The sequence below is a fragment of the Eupeodes corollae genome, chromosome 2 (assembly GCF_945859685.1).
Source record: "Eupeodes corollae chromosome 2, idEupCoro1.1, whole genome shotgun sequence".
NCBI lineage: Eukaryota > Metazoa > Arthropoda > Insecta > Diptera > Syrphidae > Eupeodes > Eupeodes corollae.
The window spans coordinates 147,767,618-147,792,050 of NC_079148.1; the positions used below are offsets into that span (position 1 = coordinate 147,767,618).

At 31.8% G+C, this 24,433-nt stretch overlaps 2 protein-coding genes across 9 annotated transcripts in view; one reads left to right on the top strand and one right to left on the bottom strand.

The window, feature by feature from the left end:
* The window catches only part of LOC129948388 (uncharacterized), a 200,721-nt gene that overhangs the window by 45,357 nt on the left and 130,931 nt on the right, over positions 1-24,433 (bottom strand). The window contains exon 1 of one of the 8 annotated variants that reach the window (XM_056059376.1): positions 39-618. The exons of the other annotated variants lie outside the window; for them this stretch is intronic. Coding sequence (XP_055915351.1) covers positions 39-78 — 40 coding nt within the window. The 5' untranslated portion in view covers positions 79-618. Of the gene's footprint in view, positions 1-38; positions 619-24,433 lie in introns of those variants that run through there. 8 annotated transcript variants of the gene reach the window in all.
* Positions 21,310-21,937, top strand: LOC129948393 (uncharacterized). Its single transcript, XM_056059382.1, has 2 exons — positions 21,310-21,470; positions 21,572-21,937. Exons 1-2 carry the CDS (start codon positions 21,311-21,313, stop codon positions 21,811-21,813), a joined length of 402 nt encoding a protein of 133 aa, XP_055915357.1. The 5' UTR covers position 21,310; the 3' UTR covers positions 21,814-21,937.

Genomic DNA, 24,433 nt, shown 5'->3' on the forward strand with positions numbered 1-24,433 from the left:
GAAATAAAATTCAAAGGCTCAGGAAATTGCATACAAACCTCGGCAACTGCTGCACAAATTGCGAATACTCAGGCACATGATGATGTTTTTATTTTGTTCTTCAAGGCGCGTTCAAGAAGTGTAGTATATTTTTTTTTAATTTCTAAACCGTTTTACTTTATAGAGGGGAGATTATTTCTCAAATAATTATGATGCAACCACTGGTGATTCTTTTGTTGATAAGTGACAAAAGATGGAGGTAAATGCACATTGCAGGGTGTTTTTTTTTTTGTGTAGTCACTTTTTCCCACTTTTATTTTTATCTCAATTTATTGTACAATAGAATATTCATTTTAAGCAAATTTTAAAAAATACACTTACAGTATCTTGTACTGTGAATCGCGCAATGCATAATAAATATAAAGCGAATTCATTTTTTATAGCACGTTTTTATGGCACATTTTATATTATCTAAATGACACAAGGAAATGCAATTTATATTTTTTTATTTTCTAAGAACGCACTTTTTTCTTTGCATGTTGCATGTGGCAGTGGATGGTGTTGATGACTTAGTAAATTATTTTATAAGTTGTTTTGATGTTGGAACTTTGTATACCTATTGCGTGATTTTAATTGTGTTATTATAGATAGTTTTTTGCTGTATGACACTTGAATGCATTTTATTGCCCATAAACGTCCCCAAAAGACAATTCAAAACCATAAAATGTAGAGTGAAGAAGTGACAGTTAAAATCGGAATAACAAGAAGATTGACAGCAATCAGGCCAATTTTCTTAAACATAAAATTTTTAAAGTACTACAAAGCAACAAAGTTTAGAAAAATATTATTTTAAAGAAATGTACGTACTCTTAACACGTAACACGACAAAATAGATCAATATCCGTTTTTGTTTAGAAATATGTTTGTTTATTTATTTTTGTGCTTAAAGAAAAACAAATCTAACGTAAACAGATAAACGAACACAACTCTTAAATGAATGAGAACACATTTTTTATTTCAAAATGATTTCGGTAGTCTAAGAACACAGCTACTTGAACACAGCGCGATCTGTTTGTGTAATTTTGTTTTGTGTTTGTTTATTTTGTAGATGGCTTGTAGACTTTTCAATATTGGCGCCTAGCTTTATTACGTTCAAATCGAAAATTAGGTTGTTCCTCTTTAGTTTTGGAAAAAAAAAACAACTAGGGTTTACTATAATTTTAAAATGTTCCTTTTTGTTTACATTCTACACTTGTACAAGGCTCAAGGTCAGTTTGACACTTGTTCTTTGTGCGGGTTTTTTATAAAAAATAGAAAAAAATTGAGCTTAATTTGACAGCTGTCAAAAATGTTTGCAAATAATTGCTATTTTAAGTAAAGTTGGACTGAGCAAAGCTTTAAGGCAAAGCTGCACTGGTCAAAAAAAACAGTCAAAAGTGTTCTCATTGTGACAAATCTAAAGGAATTTACATTTACAATTTCTTAGTCACACAGTTACCTTCAATTAAAAGATCATGTGTCAAAAAAATGTTGAATTTTATTCTTTTAAATAAGAAGTTTGTGTACCGGTTTTCAATTTGTTACTTTCAAATGTATGTATGTATAAAAAGTGATTTCAAAAAATGTTTTTAAAAAATGGATTTTGCAAAAACAAATATAATTTTAAAGGGCAATGTTTGTTTTTTAAGAAAGTTTAGTTTTCAAAGAAAATAAATTTTTAATAACAACATGGAACTTTAAAAAAAAGCTATAGTTTAAACATTTTAAAAAATATATCTCCTCACAATTGTATTCCCAAAAAAAGAATAGCCATACTTTTTTCGACAAAGTTGTATTTTCATTGTAGAGCTTAATTCCTTTTATTTTTGACGAGAACAACACTAAGCCCAGACCAGTAAAAAAAAGCTATATTCTTTTTTGGGCCGAATTGGACGAGCTCAATGTTTTCCTACAAATTTTTTCAAATAAGAAGTTTTGGTGTGATTTGCAAAAAAAATTAACTTGACTTCCTTTCAACCCGACTTAAATAAAAATAAGAGGAATTCTTAAGAGGGTTTTGAGAACATATAACAAGTGCTTGTTTTTTAGACGTGTGGCTTTCAATCTGGCAATACTTTTACGCAGTATGTCTTTTTGACAGCTGTCACTTGATTAATGGTCTGTTTAACTTGCCATTTCACAATTCAATCGTGCATTTTTAAAATTGCGGACAAGTCCTAGACGATTGACGGTTTGGAAGAGAATATTCTGTCCATCTAAAGTTTCTTTCATGGGAACTGCCTCTTGCGAGGAATTGACAAACTGTCTAAGAGTAATTCTTGTCATGAACAGTGCTTTCTCAAATCAGCCGTTCGGATTCGGCTTAAAACTGTAGGTCTCCTCTATCCCTGACAACAGGGCCACTCACCAGAAATCATTTTGAAAACATAATGGCAAACCTTTGTACTTATAATGACAAAGGCATTTGCCTGAATATTTTTTGAAGTGAATATCAATTTTTTTTGAATCATTTAAGTTTTCAAAAGAAAACGCAGAAAAATTTAATGTTGGTCTTATTTTAAGGAAATTTATATTCCATAAAGGAAATCACTTTTTGAAAAATTTGTAAAGGGGTTGGTTTTACTTTCTAGTAAATTTTTTCACGTCAAAAGTACCATTTTTTATCCATTTATTAGATTCTTAATTTTTGTATTAAAGTGACATGCATATGAACGGTATTATACGGTGACATAAAAACTCGACAAACGAAATATGATGACATTTTAAAAATTTGGGCCTATTGCTTTTTCAAAAACGAAAAAAGACAAACATTGGTTTTAACAATTCTTGAATACTAACCAAAAGTCACCAGAATAAAAATTGAAAAAAGAACGATAATTTGAATGAATAAAACTCATAACCATTTTTATTTTGTACAGGCGTCAAAAACACTCATTTTTGATATCAATACTCTGAATCGAACACAACAAAAAACATGAAATGCATTTCTTGCATGGTTTTCTAGTTCATATTCGACTTCAAAATGACTTAATCACGTAAGGTTTTTGAGAATTAATTCATAAACTAGAATTTTTGCATACAAAATTTGTGATGAAATTTTTCCAAATCTATAATGCCTTTCTTCTGTTTTATAAAAATGTTCATAAGTTTTTGGATATCATGTGTCTCAAGAAACTTTGAAACATTTTTAGTATAAAGGTTTTCCACATAAAAAGCCAAGATAGATTGAAAGTTATATTTGTTCTCGTCACACATCCGTCCTCTAAACAATTCTATATCAAGATTTGGAAAAATATAAAAAAAATTTAAAAATTTGTTTCGAAAATGGGTTTTTTAAAATTTGAGTATATAATTAACATTGAAGAAGAAGAAGATTAATTCCAAAACTTTTTTTTTTAAACTATGAAAGCATTAAATTCAAAGTTTGCTCAAAACTTCATAAACCTAGAGTCAAAAAAAGGCATATCTAATGGGAATTTCCAGAAGAAGACTTTACAAATTCATCATTCAATTGAACGTTAAAGGATAAGTTGTGCTCTAATTTAGCCTAAAAAAGCTAGTTTTTGGTTATCTTTAACATTTTTAAAGTTTCATCATTTAAAAACCTGATGTTATACAAAATTTAAGGCGTGATTCGAATTCAGGACATCTTAATACTTTACAAATGTGCTATTTCGTTTGTGTGACAGAAAAAAAACGTAATTTTTTTACCAGTGTTATTTTTTGGCTGATTCTTTTTTTTCGAAATGTCAAAGTAATGCCCTGAAAACTACAGCTTTAATATTACTGTACCCATGAGTTTTTATAATTGTACTTAAAATGTCTTTAGCTTAGCGGTCTTTGATAGTATCCTCTTCTCTAGCAATGGCCCATAACAGTGTTTAACTAAATCTTGAAAAAAATCAATATCTCGCAAAAATTACAGAAACAATTTATGGAACAGTTTTAAACAATATTGAATTTCCTTCAAAAAAGTTATAGGTTAGGTTAGGTTAAAGTGGCTGCAGATTCAGAATCCACACACTTATTATTATCAAAAGAGTATTCTCTCAGATGAAGTTTGTGTCTTAGTGAAAGAGCAGGGCAAGTGCAGAGAAGGAGAGACATTGTTTCCTCTTCTTCCTCGTCCATACAGCTCTTGCAGAAGTCATTTGAGGCTACACCAAGTCGTATTGCGTGTCTGCCTATAAGACAGTGTCCCGTAAGGACACCTATAAGGGAGCTAATATGAAGTCAGCTTTGAGATAACAACCCTTTAGAGTGCTTTAGGTCTAATGAAGGCCATATGAATTTTGTGGCTGCGCATGTTGATAAATTGTGCCACCTAGAGCTTGTTATCGCAAAAGCTGTTTCTTTTAGCAGAAGTTTACATGTAGCTACCGGTATACCTATCATCTCCCTTTCAGATGAAATAGGTATGACGGTTCCATTTTTAGCGAGTTCATCGGCTCTACAATTCCCCATATTGGTGAATGTTAATTGGACACGATAGACAATCGAGGGCCGTTTGAGATTTGTTTGAGACCGCCGTCAAGAGATTTAATAGCAACCTGACTGTCATAGAAGATGCGGATATCAGAAGATATCACGTTTTCTCTTAGCCAGAAGAGAGCCTCTTAGATCGCTAAAATATCCGCTTGGAAGACGCTACAACGATTAGGGAAGAGGAATGAGATGCTTAGATTACGCTTTTCTCAGTACACAATACTTTCAACTCCCTCAAATAAGTTCTAAGATTATTAACTTCATAGGAAGTTATTGGTCTGATTTATCGAATTGAACTTTTGATATTTCTGGACTTTTCAAAAACTTGAGATTATGGTTTAAAACTTATTTTATTTTATAGGAAATATTGTTTACAACATTCTGAAAAATTTTGAGAAAAATCGAATTGACAGTTTTTTTTATAAAAAAATAATAACCTAAACAAAAATATTACTCCGAATTGTTAAAAATTGATTTTCGACTCAAATAACTTTCAAAACTTGGATATATTAGCTTTAAACTAATTTTATCTAATAAAAAAATATTTTTGTTAACATTTAGTTAAATTTTGAGAAAAATTAAATTGACAGTTTTTTTTTAAATAAGAACCCATACAAATCATTAACAAAAGTTGGTAAGGCTTAAGTTATTTTCGACTCATATTTCTTTTTTAAAAGTTTTAGATTACGGCTTCAACCTAATTTTATTTTATAAGAAATATTGTTTTCAACATTCCATAAAATTTTGAGAAAAATCTAATTGAAAGTTTTTTTTGACAAAAAAAATAAAAACCTAACAAAAAACAATGCTAAAACTTGGTAAAAATGTACTTTCGAATCAAATATCTTTTCAAAAATTGTAGACTGTTTGATTTTTATAAAAAAAAAATTACTGAATGTCGTAAACAATATTTTCTGTGCGATAAAATAAGTTTAAAGTCAATATTTTAGCTTAAATATATTTTTTTAATATATATATTTTTATTATATAGATATCAGTCGTTGAGGGAATTTGTATTGACTGTCGCATAAAATTATAGAAAATATTATTAACTGCAAACGTTTGGGAATTTTGCCTTTATGCTTTTTGGTTTTATTTCATAAGTTTTAGAAATGTTGCAAAATTGAGGATATTTCAAAGAAAAACAAAAAGATACAATTAATTGGCGTTATTTTACGTCACCTATAAATGCAGTATATATAATGTATGTACAATAAAAAATCATACACATTAAACTCTTCTTGTACCGCCACCCTCTTCCCCCTTTTACAATTTGCTACAAATAATTGAAATTACTCCCATCAAAGAAAATGTATGCAAAATATTTTTATCTTAACGAATCTCTATAAAAATAACCTCAGTTTTAAGAGAGAAGAAATAAAAACGAAGAAGAACATCTCATTAAACAATAAAAATTCTAAGATGCAATATCACGAAGACGACTACAACGACAGCGACGACGATGAAGGCGACCATCAACGAAAGGAACATCAACATAAGAACATCCAACCAACAACCAAACAACCAGAACCACACATCACATCTTTTTCTCAAGCCAACCATGCAGTGTCAACTGAAATGGAAAACATTCAACATGACATTCTGCGAGCATTGAATTCATCAATGGTCGGTCATTGTCTCTTATTTTTTCCTCAACCTCCTCAACCTCCTCCATCTCATCCTCCTCCTTCACATCTTCATTGGGAATGTGGTGCATCATGAATGTCTTGAGATGATAAAATTTATTTCTATCCCCTTCTTCTCGGTTGCGGTGCATTAGAGACTATCTTTATAGAGACAACAACAGGATTCCATGGTTCCACCATCTCAATCCCTGTTTTTTTTTTTAAACCATATTCTCTAACTAAATCCCAACTTTACTGTGGCCAGTCCCACACTCTACTTACATTATACAATTCTCAAAATGGGAGCGTTGTGCATCATTGACCATCTTCACCCTAAACAAAAACAACAACTCTTAAAGGCGCACTTGTGAAGCTATATGTGTAAAAGCATTGGCAAGTAAAAATAAAAAGAAGCACGATTTTCTAAGAGTTTTCTTATATTTTCTGCGTCAGACGTATCTTTCAATCTAATTGCCTATTCTGTTGAAAATACCCCCATTTATCAGCATCATTCATGTGCAAAAAACGACACTACTCGTTTCAGCAATGAAAACAAAAACCGATTCAGTTTTTGAAATAATCCTAAGTATATTTTTACATATATTTGTACTTCCTAAATTTATATGTACATAGATATTTATGTATGTATACAAAAGAAAAACAAAAAACCATAGACAGTTTCCGTTTCCAAGGTTGTTCGAAAATTTCTCTAAAGCCAAGTTGGTTTAACATGTGAACTTGAAAGTAAAAAAAACTTTTATATATTTTTAGATAGACTAAATACGCATGGTTAGAAGAATTGAGTATATTTTTAATTTTTTTTTTTTGTTGATTTGATTGTTTTCTTTAAAATTTATTTTCTATTTAAAGTAGATTTAATTTTTAAGTTAAGACATCGTCTACTTTTTTTGCAAATGCTATTAAAAGTTGTACATAGTGATTTTATTGCTATGCGAAAGACTTTATACATTAGCAACGGGATAGTCTTTTGAAAAACGTTTGTAATTTAATTTTAGGCACTTGTAATTAAAAATCTCATCAAATGTTTAAAAAAATGTATTCTGCCAACGCTCTTATAAAAATGACAGCTCAAAATCATTGACTTTTAACAAATCTTTAATCAGTATTTACATTTTTTTAAGAGTTCTAGAACCCGGCCTCTTTCAATTTAATTTTAATGTATTTACAAATTGGTACAACTGAAAAAAGAACTGTCAGAATAATAATTAAAAAAACAAAAACACATTTGTGAAAGTCAAAAGTTAAAAGTGGACAACTTTCAAGAAGAAATGGTTATGAAACTTCTGGAAATTGAGATTCTTTTAAAAAAGTTTATTAAACAATTGCAGCTTTGACATAAAATAAAAAATTCAAGAAGGGGGTTTGTTCGTAGACTACTGCATTAACATATGTTGTTGAAACGAGCCTGAAGCTCGTCTCAATTCTTAATATACCTGAATCGAGTTGAAGTGAGCTTGATTCGACTCGATTCCGGTCATGTAAATGGAGTAGGTAGTATATTCTTATATGGTTTCTGTGTTGTTTAACACGAATCATACTATCTCACTTCCACATCATAAAACACCATTTGCATTTTAGAAAGTGCTGTCAAACTTAATCATTTTTAAATCTTCTTGTGCGGTGGAAACACCAAAAACCCTACTTGGAAACATAGCAAACTTAATTATCTTTTCTATTGTTTTCTCTTGCAAAATAAGCCCAGTTAGTCCATTTTCATTAACAAAACTAAATAATATCAACAGTAACAGATTGATTTTTTCCCCCAATGAAAAACACATAATTCCCAATGCACAACTACTCAACGAACACAGCCATCGAGATACAAATACAATATTAATCGTACCAACATTTGAGAACGAAATCACATAAGATCCATTCGAGACTCGTATGAATGTCAAAAACCTATCCGTAGTAAGATTCTACTTTAACTTTTATCGGTAGTATTCACACTGCGGATATTGTTTTTGTTATTCATGTAAAATCCTACTATACTATAGATAGATTTTCCAACAAAACACGGGTAATTGAAAGTATCCGATACAAAATAGGAACGGGTTGGTTATGACAGCTCGTGGTGGCCACATTCTATCTTTTACTTTTTGTCAAAGTATCTTTTTTTAATCGGTCAAATAATGATAAGACTTTATTAGTGAAAATTGTTTGTGAAAGTTTGCGGCACAATCCAAGGCAGTCAATTCTGTGTCGATTATAACTTGGCCTGTCGTAGGCCTCAACATGTCAAATTTTGCGTACCGTTGTACCAATACAAAATCCAACTGAACCAGGTGCTGAAATCAAACGTACGTACGCTAATTCGATTTTAAAACAATTGGAAGTTGAACACAGTTTTCGTCGAAAAATCATATTTAGCGATGAGGCCCAGTTATTGATGAATATGTATGTGAACACGCAAAATGGCGTACTTAAGACGAAACCAATCGACGCGAGGTTCACGAGGTGCCAATGCATCCAAATAAAGTTACTGTTTGGTGTGAATTGAAGCCATCGGCCCGATTTAATCGCCAATGTCATCGAAAACTGAACATTTTGAATGCGTCACCTAGCGTCGTTAATATATTTCACACATTATAGTTTTGACAGGGTTCTAAAATAAAGACCTTATGAGTAATATATGTAAATATGTAACATACAACTTGTTATATTCACTTTTTAGGTCGACCTGCTTTTAATAGAAAACCCTATACTTAGAAAAGTCAAAATTGACATTTCGGAGCTAATTCGATTCTTATTTTGACAGTAAGGGGTTTTTTAATTATAAATATGTGTCATTTTAAATAAGCCACAATTTGGGCGGATGTCACTTTTGAAGCTGTCATCTATTGACATTTGACAAGTATGAATTGTCTCGAAAAATACTTGTATTTTTTTTAATTCCCGACCGCTTTTAATGGAAAACCCTATACTTCAAAAAGTCAAAATTGACACTTCTGAGCTTGTCATTTACTAATTTTATTCTTTCTTTGACAGTCAGTGGTTTTCTAATAATAAATAGGTCTTATTTTAAATTGGCCACAATTTGAGCGGATATCGCTTTTGAAGCTGTCATCTTTTTTTATCTATCTATCTATCTATTTGACAAGTATGCTTCTCTCGAAAAATACTCGTTTTTTTTTAAATTCACGACCGCTTTTAATGGAAAACCTTTTACTTTAAAAACTCAAAATTGACACTTCGGAGCTCGCATTTACTAATTTGATTCTTATTTTGACAGTAAGGGGTTTTCTAGTTATAAATAGTTCTCATTTTAAATAGCCCAAATTTTGGGCGGATATAATTGTTGAAGCTGTCATCTATTGACATTTGACAAGTATGATTTATCTCGAAAAATACTCGTATTTTTTTTAATTCCCGACCGCTTTTAATGGAAAACCTATACTTTAAAATATCAAAATTGACACTTCGGATCTTGCCATTAACTAATTTGATTCTTATTTTGACAGTAAGGGGTTTTCTGATTATAAATAGTTCTCATTTTAAATAGTTCACAATTTGGGAGGATATCACTTTTGAAGCTGTCATCTTTTGACATTTGACAAGTATGATTTCTCTCGAAAAATAATCGTGTTTTTTAAATTCAACGAAATAATCGTATATAATCGTAACTGTCATTGTGTGACAATGTTTTTATAAAAATGGGCCCTGTAAATTCTGTCACTTGACAGAGAAGATCATACAAATTTCAACGCTAAATTGAATTAAATTACCTAAAGATTTTTAAAACAGTTGCTTGCATTTTGAACATTTCACTAACAACAAGAAATGTTGAAATGAATGCTAATTCTATGCGGATGTCAAAAACTTCTTTAGTTTTATGGGAATTTTCATGGGCAAAAAAGAATCAATTACTTTAGATTTTAATCTGTCAAACCGCACATTTTCTTTATCGAACATAGTGAATTGTTTTTTAATTTAATATCAAACATGAAAACCTAAAGTGCCATTTGCTATGCCAAGTAGTACGGTGAAATGTCAGTTTAATAACGCGGTATTCCTTTGTGAAGACTGTCAAAATAGTGTCAAAGTTTGTTGAAATAAATGCAATTTTTTCCTATAAAATGCATACAAAATGAAAAACAAATTTGACAGCCAACTTGAGTTTTTTCAATTACTCTATTATTAATTGTGTTCTATTGGCCACAAAAACAAATCAACTTTATTTTTATTAAAATTGAAATTCACGAACGAGTTGCATTGCATAGTGTCAGTGGGAACTTGATATAAGAATGTAGTAGCAACAACTTTAAACCATAAGCCTTTAGTAATTGACAAATTGATCATGGGCCTTGTAGGAAGCCGCAAATGATCTGACACTATAAGAAGTCAAAACGAACATGTGTCAATTTGACATTACAAAATCTTTTGCGATTAAACATTTTCAAACTAAAAAACATAAATATTTTACATTCCTGCTGTCAAATTTTTCTTAAACAAAACGGCTAACTACTGTCACTTTTTTCCACAGTGTCTAATGTCACTGTTTTCAACTAAAAAATGGCCGACGACGTTGATGGAATAACCGTTAGAATAAATAGAGAATGCTTTATAACAATAATTTCTTCTATTACTAGGAATTAAGGACTTAGACTATGGCTTCGCAGGACTTTTATGTTGAGTGATTTATGAGAAGCGCATTGTAAACAATAAACATTAATTAATTAAACGTTGTTTCATTAACAAAACAAACAGAATTTTAATTACTGAGCAAACACTTCGTCGGGGTATAAAATGCTTCGCCAGCAGAGTTGAACTATTCAGTAAATTTAAAAACTCTTCGTTTTGAGTTAGCTAACGGTGTCTACAATGTCATTTATAGTTTACTCTATCCTAATTGTTCTATCTGTCACAGAAGTAAAAGGAAATATTTCCATTGGAACTCAACCTTTCGACTTGAACAATGACTTTGCGTGTAGAATTGCAATTGCAAATGATGCAAGAATTACAATTGTGTATCTAAACGACACAGATGTCGAACTTTTACGCTGTCTTTCGGAATCTTCTATTCCGGTTTTTACTATCAAATCAATTGGAATCGCCCAAAATCGAAGCTGCACCACAACACAAATTTTGACATTTGCTCGAGACATCCGAAAACGATTAGAAAACTTAGACTTGATGTTAGGATTGGTAAATATGAACAAGAAACTCTCAAAGTATGTTCTTATTTTCAAGGAAGATTCCTGCGAGCACTTTCTCCTCGAAGAGACATTTAAATTATTTTGGAAACATGGATTTTTGAATGTCAACGCTCTGTGCAGCCCCAGTCAAAAAGTATACACATATGAACCTTTCACAAAAACTGGGTTCAAAGTTGTCCAACTGTCAAAAGCTAGCGAACTTTTTTATGACAAATTGAAAAACTTCCATCACTACCAACTGCGAGTGTCGCAATTCTTCGATCCAATCAGATCGATTCCGATACCAAATCACTCTGGATTTCGAGGTGTGGATGGGATTCTTGGACAGACTATAGTCGAACACCTGAACGCCACCATGCAGATCATCGAACCACCCAACGACGAACTCTATGGATCAGAAACAAATGGAGTGCTGAGTGGAGCCCTGAAGTACGTCGCTCGAGGTGACACAAATGTCAGCTGGAATATTCGTTATCTGGTGCCGAGTCAGGCTAAGTTCTATGAGTACTTATATCCCATCGGAAAGAGGTTTTTCTTGCATTTGGTGGTGCCCAAGGCCAAAACGGTTCCACAATACTCAAATTTCATAAGAGTTTTTGAAAACCCAACATGGTGGTTGCTTCTGCTCAATTTTATCCTCGTCGCAGTTGTTTTCGCGGTAATCCAGAGACTCGCTCTTAGACTTCCAAATGCCAATAGAAGTGCTAAGATTCGATTCTGGAACATCTTGGATATGTTCTTCAAGACTGCCATAGGAAATCCTATCGATGGATTTCATCGATACAGTTCTCTGCGACAGTTCCTGATTTCATGGATCCTCTTTTGCTACATCATCAGTTCCATCTATGTGGCCAAAATGGAGAGTGTTTTCATCAATCCCGAGTTCGAAAACGACATAGACAGTCTTGATGAACTCTGGCGACTCAAAACACCCATTTATTCGCATACCAATTTTCTCAAAATTCTCAAACCCGCAGTTAACGCGCAATTATTCGAAACGATTATTTCCAAACATCGTTTCCTCCCTCAAAACTACGAGGCTCACATTCAAACAATGACAAGAAGTACGAGTAACAAGTATGCCTTCCTTCTTCGTCGGGAACGGGCAGCTGCCCTAATCTCCAGGACATATGACAATGATGCTAAACGTCCAATGTACCATCTGGTCAAAGAGTATCTCATATCGATGCTAATGACATACATAGTCACCAAGGGTTCGCCGTTTGTGGAGAAATTCGAAAGACTGGTAATGAGATGCTACGAACATGGACTGATGAAGCATTGGGAGGTCATAGCCAAGTCCGAGGAAATCGACACTGAACCACCTATCAGCAGGACCGAGAGTGACGATTACTATGACACTAATGAGGATGATTATTATGATTCGGAAGATGATGATGTCAGTGAGAAGAATGCCATTGTCCTGACCATGGACATTTTACAGGGAGCTTTCTATCTATGGCTCATTGGCATTGGAATTGCTTGTTTGGGATTTCTGGTGGAATTGAGTTACTGGAAATGGATTGGACAGAGGAAAATAAAACCAAATGTTCGATGTTTGAGGAGTGACGAGCGGGTGAGTGAGTGAATGACGTGATGTCCTTGACGAAAACACATCGTTTGTAGTTAATTAATGAGCTTTGAGTGAAGAAGAAATAAAAACAAGAAAGCTATTAAATGTCTTAGTCAACTTCTTTTTGCTAATTGTTTATGTGTGTTCTTTAAATAAACAAATTATTTAATTATACATTTTAAGAAAATTAACTTTTGTCTACATCGCATGCAAATAAATTTGAACTTATAAGAAGAAGAGTTCAGTGAATTAGGGTCAATTAATTTCTTGTTGAGATGATGACTTAAGAAATGTTATATCTGCATCGCTTTACTGAGGAAGTATCGTTTATTTTTTTTTTTTGAAGAACGGCGGAACCGCCAAGTAAAAATAATTCTAATTATATTTTTATGAAGTATTTTTAGTTTCTGATTTGAATGTTTCAGCAGTGAAAACCAAATTCAATTTTACGGTCTTCATTAGTGTCGTTATGAAACTGAATTACAAAAACATTTTCAAAATAACTTTTGACATTTTAAACAGGAAACGTGTTAATTTTGTATTGAATTATGGCAAACTGAAAAAATTTTGTAATTTTTAACCAACCATTGTGCAAAAGGAATAAAAGAGAAGATCCAAGAGCAGTGGAAAACATCGTGAATAAAAAGTCCCACGAAATAGACGTAATTGTGAAACGTAAAAATTTTTTCACAGTTTCTTTAAAGCTTCAAATTAAAATATTATCATTTTTAAAAACCAGTTAAGTTATATTTAAAGTTCACATATTTCTATAGTTTCAAAAAACTTTCCAAAATCATAGAAGCAAGTCAAATCTAAAGAAGCTTTTTTCCGTTTTAAAAGACCTTACTTTAATCTCGTGAATTTCGGTCTATTACATTCCAATTTGGATTTTATTTTAAGTGAATTTCTGAAGACGGGACAAATTTAGAGGAAAATTTTGTCACTTGTTTTTCAATTTGGATTTCATTTCAAGTAGATTTCCGAAAAAGAAAAATTCATAGGGAATCTTTGTTTGAAGGTATTAAAATAAGAACCAAAATCTTCTAAGAACTCAATGACTTCAATTTGTTCCCAATTCTTGAAGGCGGGAAAACTTTCCGAGAGGAAATTTATTCACAATAGTTCAAATAAAAAAGTAACTTTTCAGTCTTAAAAAACGATTATTGAATCGCTTTGAATTGAATTTTTGTTTTTTTATTTTTTCAATTTGGATTTTATTTTTAATGGATTTCCTAAGACGGGAAACATTCAGGGAGAAATTTTGTTCACGGTATTTAGATGAAAAACTAATTTTTTTTACCAATTTTTGACGATGGGAACAAATTTTGAGCTAAATTGTGTTCATGGTATTAAAATAAGTACAAAACTCTCTGAAAAACTTATTGCCTTAAATTTTTTCCCAGCGTTTGCAGACGAAAAACATTCCTGGGAAACTTTTATTCACGATAGTTCCTAAATACAATATTTTATGGAGGAAAAACGTAACTGTAAATTTCTTTCAATTTCTAACTTCAAACTATGAATTCGAAAGAAAAAGTGTTTAAATTAGTCAAAAAAGATATTTCACTTAGTTAAATACTATTTTTCACTGACTACGAAAATTAAGTCGGACAAACGAGATTGTTGAAGGTAATGATTCGTCTCAATGACAGTTCTATCGAATAAAGTCAAGCGAAGTGAATTTGTTAAAACGTCAAACATAACACGAGCTTTCTATGTTCCCCAAAATTTATACTTTTTTTGACGTTTGACGTTTTAACGAGATTTCTATGTTCCCCAAAAATATTGTTAATAATTTATACTTTTTTGACGTTTGACGTTTTACACGAGATTTCTATGTTCTCCAAAAATGTTGTTAGTAATTTATATTTTTTTTTTGAAATTTACTTAAAAATATTTCACTTCTTTTACACAAGAAAATAAAAGATGTGCTGTATTATTGAAAATAACCCAGAGTTTGGAATTCTCGTTTTTAATAATTTTCACTGTGGCCGATAGGTGTCTATTTTGTGTTGCAAGTGGTAAGGAAAAGATAGCTGTTAAAAACTTAAACACTTGGAACATAGTCCAAAAAGCCCCCGTACAGGAGATCATTTTTGTTTCATAACTGCAGAACAAATAGTAATGTCCAATAATAAAGCTAAAGAGGGAACACTGATGATAGCACATCTTTTCTTCTCACTTTTAAACAAAATTAAAAAGAATTTTTATAAACAAAGAATACCGTTAAGAATTTTATAATGCAAAACAACAACAAAAAAGTTTCCGTACAGATCTTATTATCGTGTTATAATTGGCGTTGAAAGGTTCTTGATCACGTTTTTTTTTATTTTTTTAGTAAGTTTTTGTATTTTACATAATATTTCAGCTGAAAAACTTCCTTTTTGATTCAAGGAAACAAAAAGAAATGCACTTAACCACTAAACAAATCATAATTGACTTGAGAAATGAGGGAACATTTTTGGGTGAAATTTCTAAAATAGTCAAAAAACCACGGTCTTCAATCCAATATGTATTGGACAATTACAAAAAACAAAAAACGGAAACAATAGCAAACCAACAAAGATCAGGCCGTCCAAACAAGATTGATCAACGTACGGAGAGAAGATTGTTGAGGAGTATTGCAGAGGATCCCAAGCAAAGTGCCCCAGTTTTAGCAGGAAAGTTGAAAACTAGTGATTGAATTGATGTCTCACCCCAAACAATTAAGAACCTTATAATCAGAAATGGTTTTAATGGTAGAGTGTGCCGGAAGAAGCCATTCATTCGAAAGGCTAATAAAAAAGCTAGGCTGGAGGTTGCAGTCTCACAAGTAGGGTTATATTTAGGTGACGAAAGTCAATTTAACATCTGTGATTCAGATGAACGGCGAATGGTGTGGAGAAAGCATAACACTGAACTGAATCCAAAAAAATTGATATCTAGTGCCTAAAAATTGGGTCTTGGCAGCAACTTTACTTTTCAACAGGACAATGATCCTAAACATACGGCCAAATCGTTGTTGTCCAATGTTGGTACGCAAGTGAAACACCCCACTCAGTCTCCAGATCTCAGTCTTATTTAGCACCAGTGGGATCACCTAGAAAAAAGATTCGTCAGCATACAATCGCCAACAAGAATGACCTTAAAACGATCCTACTTGACGAATGGAACAAAATTTCTCCAGATACGACAGCCAAGCTTTTCTATTCGATTAGAAACAAATTGGAGGAAGTTATCCAGAGTAAAGGAGGACCTATTCAATATTAAGCTACTTTTTTTCTTAAGTGAAATGATTTTTGTTACGTTTTTTTTTTCAAGGAAAAGTAATCAGCAAATGACTGTACGGAGACTTATTTGTTCCTTATTTTTTCTTTTTGTAATGTGGATTTTTGTTATTGTAAGTTTTTTAAATAAAAAGCTATATATTTTGTTGAAAAATTATTTGTTGATATAATTTCTTTTTTCCTGGGACTTGACAAAAAGTTTTGATATTTTAAATTCGATATTCTAAGAAAAAATTGAAAATATTCCAGCTGTACGGAGACTTTTTAGATTAAGTGTAGTTGGGTTTTTAACGCAAATGCAAGAGAAGTGATGATTTCAAAAGTCAAACATAACAGGAGATTTAGATGTTCCTAGAAAACGTTCCATTTTTAAACTGAAAACAAATAGAAGGAATATTTTTTTACATTAGCATCACAAATTTATAGTATTTGATATTTCTCTTAAGTTTTTGAGTCTCTTTCATCTTTTACGCTAGGAAAACAAAATATTAATTTTTGCTTGGACAAAAAGAAAACAATGAGGCACAAAACATTGTAAGCGTTTTAGCAACACTTAACAGCCAATTTAATACTTTAATGAAGAAAAAAGATAATTTTGCTTATTTTATATGATTTTAATACTTAAATATTGCTACATTTAACTTAAGTTGGGATAACAAAATGGCTACTTTAACTCCTACTTATTTCTGACATTTCAAATAATTAGTGTCATTTTACTGATTTAGGTTTGTTTGTTAACTTCCCATAGGAAGTTATTGTAATGGGTCCGATTTGTCAAATTGAAAATTTTGACATTTCCTCGTCCATAGCTCAAGTACCAGAAGAGGTATCGACTTCAAATAAATGTTGTTATACAAATAATAAGGCAGAAAGATGCAGAAAGGGCTCTCAAGAACTTGCGTGGGTGGTTTTATATTATATTATAGTATATTTTTTGAAAAAGAAATCCAATTAACGGTTTAACTGAAAAAAAAATTATCACCTCGAAAGTTGTACGAAAAATCGAATTGACAGTTTTTTTTTATAAAACATAAAAAATTAAAAAAACTACTACTAAGTTGGTAAAAATTGAATTTCCACTAAAATATCTTTTAAAAAATTTAGATTATGGCTTCCAACTAATTTTAACTTATAAAAAATATTGTTTTCAACATTCGAACAGTTTTTTTATAAAACATTAAAAACTTAAAAGAAAATGCAACAAAAGTTGGTAAAAATTGATTTTCGACTCAAATATCTTTGCAAAACCGTGAGATATTGGCTTTAAACTATTTTATCTTTTAAAAAATATTGTTGTTAACATTCAGTAAAATTTTGAGAAAAATCGAATTGACAGTTTTTTTTACAAAAAATAAAAACTTGAACAAGAAAATTAATAAACGTTGGTAAAAATTCGAGAAATTCATTTCAAGAACAAAATAATATAGAAAGCTTTTTGAGGTTATATTAATTGACGGATTGGTGGTTTTCTAAATCTATAGTCCATATCTTCAATATTCAGTTTTTAAATCTATAGTATTTCCTAAAATTTTTGAACATTCTTCATAAGTTGTCAGAGTTCACCTATTTTTAGATAAATTTAAAACAAACGCTAAACCATTTATGCTGAAACGATTTTTAACAGAAATAGACAATATATACGGTTTGAGAATAATTTTTGTTTTTAATGAATCCGTCGTCAGATCAAGTTCTTGAAATGTATTGAAATATTTTTTTAAAAAAATATTGAAAACAGGTATTTTTAATTTTTAATTTTAATCGAAGTTCGTATTCGAAAGCAGAACTTAAAATTAACCCCAAAATCTATTTTCCAAAACCCATGAAAGCATTAACTTGAAGGATTTCTCAAAACTTTCCTAAAGAGTCAAATGAAAATTTTCAGAATCCAAGTATGTAAGTACTTTTCAAAATCAGTATACAATTTACTGTTGTGTGTTCTAACTTGCCATTAAAAATACCGCCTTTGCCAGTCTTTAAAATATTTAAAGTGGCACATTTAAAAACTTGATGTGATAAACAAAATTACAACACAATATTTTGATTCAAGACAACTTAAACCTTTAAAAAAGTATTATTTTGTACTTGTAGTGTGTAATTGTATCATTTGAAAGCTACAATAAACTCTTCCAGCAAAAATTTAAGAAAAGCTAATAAATAAAACGTTCATTGATACTGTCTGAAAGCTTTAACCCACTTTCAAACTCTATGCAATGCAACAGATGCAATTTAAACAGTTTCCAGCGTTTATCGCAGTTTATGTAGATGCTAGACCGGAAGAATAAGAAACTTATATTGCACTAAATTCAACACCATCCACATTCATTCTATTCATGGGTCCGTTTCAGGGTGATTTAAATACTTAAGACTTTTTTTTATTTGATTTTACAGCTTTTTGCATTTAATTTTTCTGGAATTCGTGCTGCAGAGATATTCTAAAACTTTCTCAAAACACACACGCATTCCTCGCCGAATGCACTTAAATGTATTTGAAACTTATTTAGCATTTCGAAACTTTATGTTTTATTTATAAATTCACATTCCGGTCGTTAAGTTGAAAAATTCGCGCGCCACGCACCGAAAGCAAAAGTATTCCAATAAACTCGAGTATAGATCTTTTGCATTTTCAAAATATTCATGAGCGTCTTAAGATGCGAGAGTCATTAGAGTTTGGTGACCTCTAACCTCTTAACTAAACAATTTATTTTTAAGTAAATTTTTGCATTACTTTATTTTTTTGCTAAATTGGTTAAATTTCAAATTGATTTCAAATCAATTGATGATCTTTGGAAACAGAAACGACGAAACGTAAACGACACCGAATTCTCGAAAATCTATAAAAACGAGACTTTAGAATCAAAGGAATCTCAACACATGTGGAGTGTTTATGATGTTGATGATGATGATGCTGCGAAGGCAAACGACAATGATGATAAGACAAGACGAGTATCTCACACGCCCGTAATCGTTTCCCGACCGATCTCAACTATTTTTCAAGAAAAACACATCTCTGTTCTGTGCTCTATACTCTGTGCTTGGCGGCCAGCAGTGTCGCTTTCGAGTACTCTCGGATCTTTTGCCTCAAATATAGAGACCCCCAAGAAAAATCACAAAAACAAACAGCCACAGAAAAACAACGAAGACTATTACGCTACGCGATGCCTCGTTTGGCGCAAGAGCGTCTACAAAATGCGCATGCGAAATTTGTTCGCTTAACTGCTCATAGTCTCTTTGGCTTGTCGCTGCTGTCGTCTTCGGTCTTCGCAGTCGGTGGAGTCGTCTACGACGACGACGCTCGTCTCAATTGAAAATGAAATTTTTACAAAATAAAAAAATAAAAGTGGAATCTCAATCTCAAGACCATCAGCCATCAACATTCAGAGGCGATAAAGGGAGGGCATTGCGGTGGCGGCAACGACAGGGACGGAACCATGGTTCTTTACTACGTACGCTAGAGCTGTCATTTGGTCTGCTTGGCTTGGCTAGCTGTCGCTGTCCCTGTCCGCCTGTCTTTTGGCCAAGAGCATAGAATTTAAAGCAAAAAGGTGACAAAGAGGGTTATGGCGAGGGCGAGTACAAGGAGACGAGCAAGCACCAAGCAGCACGCAGAACCATCGCCATCAACATCACCATCACCGTCACTGAAGCTCTATGAATTGACAGGAGTAGAAAATACTTCACGCAGGACAAACCATATGCTGTAGGTATAGAAAAAGTGAAGTAAAGGAATGCATAGAGTTTGGCCGCGCAGCTCAGCGCTTAGCGCACGCCCTCAATGGCCCCGTGACAAGTTCGTAACAAGTGCGCACATGATCGGTGATCTCTTCATCTAAAAATTCAGCACTCTTATGGCATGGCATGGTATGGCATGGCACACTGAACCAAATCAGGTAGGTCATATTGACGGAAATATTTTGTTAACTTTTGAAGAATAATTTATTCAAATCCACAAAATTTCATTAAAATTTTCGTCATAATGAATATTAAATATTCAAATCACAAAAATTTCTTCAACTGCTAATAGATTTAGTATTTTATTCAACTTAACAAATTTTTTTTATTTTGACAATCAGAAATCGTTGAGTAACTCAAATCTCCGGTAGGTACCTAATAACTGATTTCTTCATGTTGACAAAATTTATCAACTTGAAGAATATTCCTCAATATGTTAGCGATAGCTTATATGCCTACAAATATGAAATCTTTTGTAAACAAAATAATTACTGCAAACTAACGGAATTTCCATAGATTTTTCTTCAAATTGAATAAATTTATTCAAATGTCGGAATGCTTTTTATTCAAATTGACGAAATTTTCTTCAAACCGAAGAATTTTCATTATTATTCGCATTTTTCGTTCCATTTTCTTTAAATTGAAGAAAATTTTTCAAATAGAGGAAAATATTTTCTTCAGATTAAAGATATTATTCAATTTGAAGAAGTTTGTCCAATATTTTGACGTTAACTGTTTATTAAATGATAAGTTTTATTTTTGTTAGTGAAGTTGTGTCGAAAAGTTCAATCGCGTTTTGGAAAATTTAAAATTAATTCCTAATTAAATACAGATAAAAATACAAAACTTGTGGAAATAAATACCTTAAATAAACATGTAAGTAATTGAATAAATCCATATTCAATTATAATATGAATCCAACAAAAGAAAACAAACAATTATAATCCGTGTATGTACAAAAACAAGAGCTTTTTTTTATTAAAGTAATTGAAAGTTTAATAACATCTCAATTAATTAAATTTTCTTAAATTGTCAATATAAATACATGAATAATATGTGCATTTAATTAAATATTTTCCTAATGCTCTATCCTTAAGGCGAAGTTTGTTTTTCTTTAACCTAACTATTTTCACAATACACAATTTGTACATGTTTGTTGTATGTCATTCATTATAAGGGACAATTGTACTTGGGCGGAAATGGAAAGGCATTGGGATGCTTCAAAAAACTATAGACTATTTGAGATCACCAAAGCCAAATCAACAAATATCCTAGCCAAATGGAAGCAGTGTAAGAACCCGATTGGCTTTAAATTGGTAAGTTAATTTTAATTGTATTTTTAAGAGCTAAAACAAGAAACAATATAAAAACATTTTCGCTTTTCGAGGCAATGTAACCTTAAGCATTGCAGTCACTAAAATGCGTTGATGAGTACGACTGATAATAATGCACTTACATAATTTCTTTCAGATCAATATGGATTTCAAAAACCTATATCCTAAAGCTGAGAGTTTATTATTAAAATATGATGATTTTCCTGTAAAAATTGTACCCATTTTTGAAGACGAAATAAAGGATCCAACTAGTCGCCAGACCTTAAGCGAAATGATGAATAATGAAAAAACTGTACCCGAAAGTAAGTTTACTTTTAATCATTGAGTAGTTTAACATAAAAGATTAAATTAACCAATTTTCGAATTTCTTTAGACATACCTAAAAGTTATATTTCTTTTTCAGATGGACGTGCCTGTGGTATTTTTTATTTAATTCACAGCCTTCTTATACCAACAGCTAAACTCATCACTGGCAGTGGATCACAGAAGGCCATTACTCGTTTTTCTATTCGGGACTCCCAAGCTAGCTTTCTTTTAGTTGGATCAACTGTAGCGGCATGCGACGAAGAAAGAAGAAGATTCTCCGGAGACAAAAAAAAACATTCAACCACTGGTCATTGTTACTGGAACAATTTTGGATCCTAAGGACATCGTTGTATTTATCGATGGTATAAAGTTCAAACAAAATTCATTTATTTTAGCAATCGATCTGTGTTTCAAAATGTTTAATTTGGAATATCCTACTGATTCAAGTTTGGTTTGGGCCTTTATTCAAAACTTTTTTTATAAAATTGAAACTAGTTAATTTAAGCACCATCCAAAAGTAAACTCACTCATAAATAAGTTAAATAAATCTTAAGTACAATATTTATATAATATAATAGGTATGTAAGTACATGCATAAGAGAATAAAATATAAACATATTCTTGTATTTAAAACAAAAAATATTTGTTTGTCTGTTTTACTTATTTAGATTGTATGGCTACTAACTTACATTTTTAGGATACCTTTCAGTAAAATTATTTTTCAGTAAATACATTTGTTTAAAGTAAAAAAATATTTTCTACTTTAAAGCGAATTAGCGTTAAATGAAAACAAACAATTCAAAAAAAATCATTAATTTGAAGAATATAATGCCTTATATTGAAGAAACATGGAGGTTAAAATAACAATTTTTCTTCAATTTAAAGAAATAAAACCGTTCAAATGACTAAATATTCATTAATTTAAAAAGCTTGACCCGTCAATTGGAAGAAAGTTTCTTTATTATAAAGAAATGGGTAAGTTAAAATGAAGAATTATTAGTTAAATTGAAGAATTATTATTCACTAAATTTCATGAAACAATGATGGATATTAGTCAATTTGACAAAATTTTGTAGATTTTACTGCGTAACGAAAAATTTTAATCATTTCTTCGAAATAACGAAACTTCTTGAATCTAAGAATATATTCGTCAAATTGACGGATAGGAGGTGTTGACCGTATATTGATCACCCTTTCTTCAAATCTACTTGCTTTTTCATCAATATCACTACCAAATTTGGTTCAGTGCAGACGACATTGCCATCATGATGAGTGCGTGTGCAATTCAATTCAGTACTCGTCACGTCACGTAGTTTGTACATATGGATCTGAATGTGGAAAAAGGCCTGACCAGCCCAGTGCGGCGCATCGTCGCTCATCGTTCTCGTCGTCGTTGACGTTGTCGTTATGTTCCTATATTGGATTGGAAGGAATATGGTGGGACAATGATCCTCGATATAGTCCTACACCATAAATAATAATTTAATATCACTGCATGAGTGGTCTGTTGGTCTGCCGGCCTGCTGGTCTACCATAGACGCGGACGCGAACGCTGCCGCCGCCACCGCCACAGCCGCTATGTGGATGACATTACTAATTCAAGTGGACGGTTCTTCCCGGTAGTGTGCCTTCGCAGTATGCCTGTGCAATGGCATGCATTTTTCTCAGAATATCTACGTCTACTTGCATTGAAAGCCAGAATCGAAAGGATTGAATTTTGAAGAAGAAGAATGCATTCTGGGGACTATAAAAATGTTCTTTTTTTGGAGACGTCGACATCGACGTCAACAACGTGGACGGACGACACCCCAACTAAGTTGTTATTCTTCATCTCCATGACGGGCAATTGAATATGTACATCACTGCGCTGTCCAAAAATGAAACAAATAAAACAACTTTCAAGTGAAATACACTTCAAGGCTCTCTTGACAGTCATAGATAGAATTAAAAATGATAAGACAAGGACGGATATGAGTAGCTATATTATGTTTGTTTCACTTGTACAAAAAAATAAGAATGGTATTTTGAAGAACTCCATTATGTCTTCTTTTTAAGACAAAATTCTTTGGTTAACTTTTGGTTTAGCACAAAATCAGGCTTTACACATTTCACAAGCTGTGTTTTACCTTAATTCATATTCTAAGAGTAGTATTCCAAGGAACTATTAAGGACAAGGTAAATACAGATTGGAGGTTTTATCCTGCCCCTCAAATAATTTTGCGGTAATACTTCTACAAATGCCCATCAGTTTACCTCTTAGCTCAATTTCAAATGCAATGTGAAGTAAAGAGCATCTTCTTCCAGCCGCACATCAAGAATGTGGAATGCTTTACCGTTTTTCTCTCCCATTTAAACAATTACAAATGAATATACTTACATGCTATTTTTTTAGCAATCGCACTGTGGGCCTAGTTACCCATGTAATGGCAAGGATAGGGGACCTACAATTTTACGCCGAACTCGTACGGCTTTGCGAAGCATTTTACATGACATGAATTATTACACTTGAGATTTTGTTTTAATTATTCACAAGACACCTCCCACATCTCAAAGATTTTTTTGGAATGGATAGACAAATATTGGGCCATTCATTTGACACTTGTCGTAGTTACGTTTGATGTCTTCTTTTTTAACATTCTGAATTTTTTTTACAACAGATTTTGACAGAATAAACGTCATTTCATGTGTCATGCATTGGACAGTGTTGCCAAAATTGATTTTTTTTGCAGAGGCATATACGTTTTATTTTAATATTCCTGAACTAGCTTTCAGAAAAACGTTTTAGCTCTCGAATTTTATCAATGGACTTAATTATGTTAAGATTTTGATATTAGTTTTTTAAACGAATTTAAAAAAAAATGTCGTTAACGATTCTTGTAAAAAAAGACATTTCAAATAGATAAAAGAACAAGAAATAAATGTAAGTGCTTCCAGTAGAAGTTGTTGGGCCTCCGGTACG